At 39.0% G+C, this 9,712-nt stretch overlaps 1 protein-coding gene across 1 annotated transcript; it reads left to right on the plus strand.

The window, feature by feature from the left end:
* The first annotated feature begins 496 nt into the window (after positions 1–496).
* On the plus strand, positions 497–1,258 carry LOC145229617 (uncharacterized). Its single transcript, XM_080094960.1, has one exon. It carries the CDS (start codon positions 497–499, stop codon positions 1,256–1,258), a length of 762 nt encoding a protein of 253 aa, XP_079951086.1.
* The last annotated feature ends 8,454 nt before the right edge of the window (positions 1,259–9,712 follow it).

The raw sequence follows: 9,712 nt of genomic DNA on the forward strand, positions 1-9,712 counted from the left end.
CACTTCGTATACGCTTTATTTGTTCCGTAAAAAATAAAGCAGTTTTAAAGGCCGTATTTAAAATTAAAGCAACGAGTTGACTTTCGCACGAGCTGTTCAAGTCGCCATGGAGACCGAGGACGCCGCTAGAGTCGCTAAGGAAACCGTTTACGGGACGCAACAAAGTGAGGTCAACAAGGTGCGCAAGTTTCGTCCAAGGAATCAGCGACACCGGGAGGTTCCTTCTGCATAGCTGCAGAACGAGAATTCAAGCTCATATAATTGTTATCGTTGTGGCAAGAAGGGCCATTTTGCAAGTAAATATCGTTTTAAGGCTTCAGTTTGCAGTTTTTGCAAACGACGTGGGCATTTACAGTGGGTCTGCAGGAAAAAAGCGTATCACGAATCGATAAAAGTGAAATGTGTCGACAAGTTCACTGTGAAGAATATTTCAAACCAAGTAGCTAAAGTTCCAAAATTAGAGGTTCCAATTTCTTTCAACAAGAAAACTTGCATCATGGAACTCGACACCGCTGCAGGTGGAAATTTTCTGTCCATTGCGGCCTGGAAAAGTCTTGGAAAGCCGAAGCTTCGGGACCCAGATACGCGATATCAATCTGCTACAGATCATCCCATGCCAAACCTAGGTTCTTTTACAGCTATGGCGAGACATGCCCAGTCAAACAAGGATTGTAACATTACGTTACTTGTTTTAAGCATCCCTAAGCTGAATCTATTAGGCCGTGACGCCATAAAGAAGATGCGCATTTCTTTGGACGACATTCTTCACGAAGAAAATCCGGTTAACATTATCGACAAAGTTGTGGAAACCAATCTTGCACAAGAGTGCCGAAAACTTTGCGAAAGTTTTCCAAACTTATTTACATCTGAACTCGGTTGTTTGAAAGGCTACGAGCTTGAAATAAATTTTCAACCCGAGACAAAGGCCATATTCTGCAAGCCAAGAGCGGTCCCAATAGCTTTACAAGAGGATCTCAACCAGGCCTACGACGCTGGCATATCGAGGGGGATCTGGACGCCAGTTCAATTTAACTCTTGGGGAACTCCAGTTGTACCAGTTCAAAAAGCAGTTCTACCTGGAACATGGAAAGCTAATTTAAGAGTTTGTGGAGATTATTCCGTTACCGTTAATCCCCGACTGAAAACGCATCGTCATCCATTACCTCTACCAGACGAATTAATACGAAGACTTGGGGGTGGACATGGCTTTACAAAGATAGATCTCGCGGATGCGTATAATCAAATCATGCTAGGCTAGGCTGGCACTTAGCACGCACCGTGGTGTGTTGTTGCAAAACGTGTTGCCGTTTGGTATATCTTCTGCTCCAAGTTATTTTCAGAAAATCATGGATGACCTTACCTGTGATTTACCAGAAGTTGCTGTATATTTAGATGATATCCTGAGTGGTTCTTCAGCCGATGATCATCTCAAAAATCTGCGACGCCTTTTTGAAAGATTAGACAATAAGGGTCTTCGTTGTCGCATGGAAAAATGAAAATTTGCCCAAAACAAGGTGGAGTATTTAGGCAACATATTATCAAAGGACGGAGTAGAAAAAGGTGCAAAAGTCAATGACGTCATTAAAATGCCTCCACTGCACAACGTCTTAACACTTCGTTCGTTTCTTGGTTCTGTGCAGTTTTACGGCAAGTTCATGCCACCGAAGTTTTCAACAGTGTCAGAGGCGTTACACCGACTTACGAGAAAAGGTGTCGAGTGGAAGTGGCAAGAAACAGAAGAAGACGCATTTGAGCAACTGAAACGTATGTTGTCATCCAACAACGTGCTCACGCATTTTGACCAGACGTTGCCTGTTGGAATTGCTTGTGACGCCTCTAACGTTGGTATCGGAGCTGTATTGTTTCACCGTTATCCAGATGGTAGCGAGCGGCCGATAGCCAATGCATCGAAGACATTGACCGACAGTCAACAAAATTACAGTTAAATACAAAAAGAAGCTCTAGCAATAGTTTACGCTCTAAAGAAGTTCTATCAATACTTGTTTAGAAGGAAATTTATCCTTGTGACCGATCACAAGCCTCTGCTGTCGCTGTTTGGGCCAAACAAGGCTACTCCAGCCCTTGCAGCCAATCGTTTAGCTCGATGGGCATTATTTTTTAATCAGTTTTCATACGACATAGTTTACCGCAAAACGTCAGAGCATCAAAATGCCGATGTCCTAAGCCGCTTACCTGTGGGTCAAGATCCAGTTTTTGACGGAAAAGAAAGTGCTGACGACGTAGATACCGTTTGCATTATTCGGACTTTGAGTTTACAAGTTCAACCGTCAGATTCGTATTCTTTGCAGAAAGAGACTGCCAAAGATCCTACACTGACCAAGGTGATGCGTTATACTCGAGAAAGTTGGCCGGCGAAATTTCGCGTAGAGGATATAAATGATCCAGCAGAGAGTTTTCGAAAAATTGAAGAATCACTGAGCACATGCTACGGATGTCTATTTTATCGCTCACGAGCGGTGATTCCTGAAAGTATTCGACCGAAAGTTCTCAAACTACTACACGAAGGACACTTCGGTATGCAGCGTATGAAGCAGTTGGCTCGTACAGCAGTCTACTGGCCAAACATCGACAGGGACATCGTTGATCTCTGCCGAAAGTGTAGTACACCAGAATGCAAAAGTTGCCCTGCATCCATGGATGAGTCCAGAAAAGCCGTGAAGTCGGTTACATGTTACCATGCAATTAACTTCATGGGTTACAACTGGTTGCTCCTAGTAATTGACGCATATTCAAAATACCCATGTATTCATCCGACGCAGTCGATATCAGCAAAAACTACAATTGATCTCTTGGAGAACGACTTTTCTCATTTCGGTTATCCTCACACGCTTGTGACAGATAATGCTCCCAAGTTCATGTCCGAACAATTCCAGAACTATTGCAAAGAGCGAGGAATAGTTCACGTGACTGGACCTTACCATCCAGCCACTAACGGCGCTGCTTGGCGCTTGGTACAAACTTTTAAGCAGGCCCTTCGGAAGTCGTCAAGTCCGCCTAAAGAAGCGCTGCTCGAGTTGTTAATGCAGTATACCGCCGAACACCGGCCGAAAGTGGTTATTTACGAAGCGAACTTTTAAACCACCGACAGATGCGTACAAAGAGTGATACATTGTTTCCATCTCCAGCCCACACAACACAAGACAAGCAATCGAAAATAGCCACCACATCTCAATCTCCGGTGCGAAGAGGAGACGTTTCCTATAAAGTTGGGGATCCTTGCTATGCCCTTTACTTTGGATCGAGACACAATCAACAACCACGCTGGGTCGCAGCAATAGTTATCAAGCGACATGGATGTCGCAGCGTTGAAGTACGAGTTATTCCCCGAGGACCTATATGGTGACGTCACATTGAACAACTCCGTCCTCGTTACGCTACAGAAGAAGATGAAAATCCGGCGGATGATCCTAACCCCGTGAATGAGAGAATAAATGAGGAAATACCTGACGTAACACAATCCTCACCACCGAAGATCGCGGACCTTGAACATTTAGAATATGGTCCCGGCAATCCGAGACGTTCAAAACGACAACGTACCCCCGACAATTATTGTGTTGCTAATTATCGTTTTTCATACTTGTTGGGAGGTGTTAAAGATTTCTATTGTTGCAATATAATTTCCAACGTGTTGTTTAATTACCAGCTCATTTCGAGCCTTGTGTGCCTAATAGCGCAGTAACATTCCTAACATTGTAATTAAACTCCAAGCATAATTAACCCTAATCTGGCGTAGTTTTCGTGGAATGTTAATGGTTTCCTGTTGACTATATAATGCTGCGCATGTTAAGTTGAATCATTCTATTTTCCTTCCGTTTACTTGGTGTCGTGAATACAACAACTTGAAGAATACAACACGCACTAAACTTTGCCCACAAACAATCACAAGGACAGAAAAATCACAATCTCTAGCCTAGCCTAAAAGCAAAATCAACAGCGAAACAATTCTAAAAATGATTTGATCAGCCGTTAAATATCGGCAACACTGTTCCCTAATAGTCATTTTCAAACAAAGAGGGATCGACCAGCGTTTGTTGTTTGTTTGTTAATAGTTAATGGTTATTCAGTCAAGTGGCATGTCACCAATCAATGGAATCTTGCTGTGTGGCAATTTGGTCAGTAAAATTGTGGTGTCAAAATTTAAATGTTTGTTTGACTATTAAAAGGTCATTACTATCCAATTGGACTTATCTTTAAACATTAAATTCTAAAAAATATACTTTACTGAAACCAAATAAGGCATTTGCTTGCCGTGAGGGAGAAGTATTTATCCCGCTATTATTGTCATATCAATTGCTTATAACAGCGTAGAAAATCTAGTTGTGCACATACAATTAAGTTCTGAAAAATACATTTTCAGACTCGTGCGTACAACATTGTACATTTACAAACCTTTTCAGCCTGCGAACGCTTTATTCTTACAATAATCCTGCAGGAGCTGCCTGGCGCGAGGCAATTTTGGGGGGATCCGCGAAGCCGTTGAAGTAATTCTATGACCTTATTTACCGTCAGTTTATGCCACTAAATAAGTTTGAATAAAATTAGAATTGAAAATCGACTGCCTCCATTGCTAAACGATGGCCTTTATTAAATAACAACTATCAAAAATGCAATTGTTCGCGCACAATCGTACTGCTTTTTGCCTCGTCTGCGATGTCACAAGCCGTCTTTGGATCATTATTATGCACAATTTTGCATAAAAGCTAAAATCCTGCAATCAACTTTCGTTTTTCTAAAGTACACATTTCAGCTTAAGGACCGCGAGCCCTCGAAATAATGGCAAAGGGACCGTTTTGAAAAATAATGAAACAGTTTGAGAACCACTGCTCTAGTAGAATGTCTAGATGCTAAAATTTCCAGAATATTTGGTTATACAGTACTCTTAACTTATAAACAACAAATTAAAATACTACGTTAGTATCTGTGGTGCTACTGGTGCAATTTAATTGTTCCGATTTCGCTAAGTCAAGAACCTTCAAACATTCGTTTACCCTACTACATGGCACAACGTTACAAAACTTTGGACCCAATACAATGTTAGGCGCGCGAAAAAACCCTCCTCCTTATATGTGCTTGCTTTATCGCGATCATTTAATCTTTCACGATGTTGAGTAGGGGTTTCTTTTTGGTGGTCGTTGTTTACCTACGTCCTTTATTCAACCGCCTGGTGTCCACCCATGATGTAACAGTCGCGATGCCCTTTGCACCGCTTGATCCTCACGCGACATCCCCAACTTCCCTGCTACGTGCTATTAGCAAATATGGTCTTCGGCTGCTGCGCCTTGTAACATTGTGTCCCATCTATAAAAACATTCTTACATTGGCGTTTTTCGTAAAAACCTATCATAAACCGCGAGGTTTTTGCAGCCCTTTCCTGATCCTTGACACTACTGGTTTTGAACTATTATGTACCCTTTTTAATGTCCAGTACCGAAATTCATACAATACAATACAATAACTTTAACAGACAAATCAATTGCGCCATACTTCACTGATAACCAACAGGCATTTGCTTGCAGTTAAGGAAAAGTATTTATGCCGTTACTATTGTTATATTAATTGCTTAATACAGCGTAGAAAATCTATTTGTGCATAGGCTATATAAGAAATGTCATGCAAAATTTCTAAAATAGTAACTAAGATTTTTAGGTCAACCCAAAGATGTTCAGGTTGTCTTGTAGCGAATACCGGACGACTTTAATTGTATTTTTATATCAGCTCGAATCTTGATCAATTTTGCGATTTAAGTACTAATAGGTATATTGTAAAAACTGCAAATCGAATTTTTAAGTCCCAGTAAAGACCGCGACCAATCAGTACGATCACGCATGCGTTGTTTGATCCCAAAGGTCAGTTGCAGAAAACAAACTTGCAATCAGGTTATCGCGTTGATTATCGCCAAAGCAGGATGGCGGCCTTGCCTAAAACTTTTGACGTTTTTGAAGTAAACTTTATAATAGCCATAATTATTTACCTAGTAAATTATTAATCGAAGTCAAAGACGATATCAGATTTTTTTAATGAAAGCTGCAGCCTACGTTATAGATATTGCAATAGCTCAACGGTTATTAAACGGATGGTATCACCATTCACCACCCATTATCCATGATTAAATTCAAACTACACGAGGAAGTAAAACCACATGGACGACTGAAGGAATTAAAAAAAAAATTTAGCACACACAGACTGGGAACTAAAGTCAATATTGTTGTCGCATGTGGATGACAAAGGACATTTTCCGGAAAAAGCTAACGTGAGGTCCAACAGGGGTTTGCCTTGCAAAGGCAGTCACTTAAAAAAGTAAACAAGAAAAAAAGTAAAGCGCAAAACAATGAAGTAGGAAAACCATAAAACCAGTTGACAGTAAGGTTGGCTTCTGTCTGCCAGCTAATATACATTGCATCAAAAATAGGCAAAACCCAAAAAACAATCGCACGATGACAGTAAAGATTCACTTTTACATGCTGTTGCCAGAATTATTTTGGTAACCTCGAAATTTAGAGAAAGTTGTTTGGGTGTGAGCTCTTTAACGCAAAACCTTTTCAACTATCCCGGTTATATTCTAATGCTTTGGATTGCTAAAACCTGACTTCAGTACTGGCCAAACTATTATATTATAGTTACTAAGGCCGAAGACGCTAGAGACAAAAACAATCACAGGATGACGCACACACAAGGGCGGGGTTGCGTTCGAATTCATCGATGTAAAAATACAATAAGACATGAAGTGAAAAAGGATGACGTTATCCTCAATACAATAAAAGCATTAAACAAGAAGCCTTGCTTCTTGTAGTAAGTGTTGCAACTATTTGGGGTAAAGAAACGCAAAAACGTAGAAGTGAGTGTCAAGGCAAATTGTACCAGACAACATACCATAACAAACAAATAAAAAATCAGAACATATATATATATGTAAACATAAAAAAGACAAGTGCGGAATACAGGTGCAGAATATTGAATCAACAAACAAGTTATATAATTAGCAACAAAATGGAAATTAGTTATTTGCTGATATGGTGACGAAGCAAACAAACAAATAAGTAATATTATTTGTTGTGACATTAGAGACATGTGTTGCACGTTGCATTAAAGTGTTACAAAGTTACACGCAATTTTACTATCAATTTAAAAGCTTTGCCAACGTATCGGGCTTGGAAAATATTAGTTCTAATTGGAAATATTAATTCGTATCTTCATAAGTTTTACGATTAAAAACCTCATCGATTGGATGTTAAAACTACACGACTAAACGTCTGTTTACACATATGTAAAGTAAGACATACTTGATGATACTTGATATGAATGACCTCGAGTTTAATTTGCTTGATAAAAGCGATACAAATGCACTAACCTGTACCCCTAATGCTATTTGGAAGCTTCTCAAGTGGTTTGCGAGAAACTAATGAGATTCCGCTATATACTCAATTCAAGTACAAGAATTGCTACAAATTAGTGTTACATAAGTCAACAAATCGGCAACGTTTTTTATTCGTCTCTACTACAAGCACTAGCAGAACAAAATTTATGACGTCACTGTTGCTATATGGTGTGTTTATCAAATCATAAAATGCTGAAGAAAAGGCATGGAAGATCCAATTTTCAACGTTTGCGTTTGATTTCCAGTCCCAACTAATCAGCTGCGATATTGAAATCTGAAAAGTTTTATTTGTACAAAACCCTTGTCTTTAACATTTGGAATTACCACCTAGCTGGCTGCAATAATTATGTTAAATCTAGTTCAGAAGGGGGGTCTATTTCTCGTCTCATAAGAATTTTGTGCACCCAATGACCAAAAAAATGCCGACACATATAAATTGCATGAATGTATAGTGTGGGAGTTCATGACTCCTAGGCGCATTGGATTGATCACTTGTCACTGTGCAAAACAATGATCAACGTCGAAAAGCAACTATTTATTGCTGTCGTTACCGTATTTGCAGTACCAGTAGTGTTGAAGTTCATGACTCGACTCCTAAAGGCATTAGATTGGTCACATGTACTGGTGTTAAAAAATGTTTAACGAATCGCAACTATTTATTGCTGTCGTTACCGTATTTGCAGTACCAGTAGTGTTGAAGTTCATGACTCGACTCCTAAAGGCATAAGATTGGTCACATGTACTGGTGCTAAACAATGTTTAACGAATCGCAACTATTTATTGCTGTCGTTACCGTATTTGAAGTACCAGTACGATTGTGCGTTCGCTCTTTATGGTTCGTAAAAGCCAAATTCAGATAACATACTTGGATTTAGGTAATTTGTCAAAAATGTCACGACAGATCTTTATGTTATTTGCAATTATCGCTTTGTTGCGTATTTTAGCCTTTTGTGAAAGATAGGATGCCATAGTTTTTCATGCGGTCAAATTGAGAACAGTTTTAGCGATGTTGATGTTCAAATAAACTTTATAATAACCATAATCGTTTGTCTTGTAAGTTATGATTATCCAACGGTTTCGTGTTTGATGTAAAGTGTCGATAATCGATTTTATGATTGACAGGTAGAAATATGTCAGACTACGTGCAACAATTAACTGATAATAACCTGAACTTCTTGTATGAATCTTTTCAACAAATAATTGACAAACCGGGACTGAATGGTGTTCCAATCGCCATTTATGCAGTTTCTGGACCGACAAAAACTGGAAAGTCTTATTTACTAAATGTATTGTATCATTTCATGCGTCATCATTACGCAAATGTAAGTTTTAATGCACATTAATTCATTACTTAAATGGTGAAATAGTTCCTCTTTCAATGCCATTTTGTGCAGGACTATGATAATGAAGAAGAGATTCTGCAAGTGTTTGAGACTAACAGTCAAGTCGAGTCAGAAACGAAGGGGATATATATGACAACTACGCCTTTGTACAAGTATTCGGGAAAAAGAAAGGTTTCGGTTAAATGAATTTTTATCTCGTTTGTTTAAAATGAATATAAAACATCTGCAAAAAACTCCTGCATAAAACTGCTGCAGGTGGTTAATTAGGAAAAAAATGAAGAAAGAAATTTATCTTTTCTTGGATATTGTGTATATCGCTGAACTAACATGGCCAACTGCTGAAACGATTTATAAAGCGGAATTACCTTTTACTACTTATTACATAAAAAATATATATTCATTATTTTTCTGCCAAGGTTGCAATATTTCTCATGGACACACAAGGAATTGAAGCAGGAGACAAAATAGAAAGCAGAGAAGCCTACCTCTTTGCGATCAGCTCAACTTTTAGCTTTATGAATATTGTCAACGTGAAACATGATTTCAGATGGTCCCATTTCGATACATACGCTTTAAGCAAAATTTTTTTTTAACATTCCTAAACTCTTTGCATTTTATTGGGAAATTTTTATTTATAGGCTCTTACTTTGTACACGGAGCATTTGGAAATTCAAAACGAAAAGGTATGTTACCTATATTAAATAGTTAAACCCAGTAACTCAAAGTTTCTGGCATCGAGCAGCAGCACAATTTGGAAGATGTAACAGAAAAAACGCCGGGATTCAAACACATTCCCATTTTAGTTGACAGAACGTCCTGTTTGAATTTGCAGAGAAAGCGACTAACAATTGTGGTAAGAGACTGGGAGCACCCAGGGCAGTATCCACGTGGTCGGGAAGGCGGAAATCTCTATCTCCAGGTTAAAAAAACATAATTATTTTTCTCAGCGTAAGTAGTTTTTATGGAAATCTAA

The sequence above is a fragment of the Phallusia mammillata genome, chromosome 5 (assembly GCF_965637545.1).
Source record: "Phallusia mammillata chromosome 5, kaPhaMamm4.hap1.1, whole genome shotgun sequence".
In the NCBI taxonomy this organism is placed as follows: Eukaryota; Metazoa; Chordata; class Ascidiacea; order Phlebobranchia; family Ascidiidae; genus Phallusia; species Phallusia mammillata.

Excerpts from the sequence above, each read along its gene's own strand:
- LOC145229617 (XM_080094960.1), top strand. The coding sequence starts at position 497 with ATGGAACTCGACACCGCTGCAGGTGGAAATTTTCTGTCCATTGCGGCC.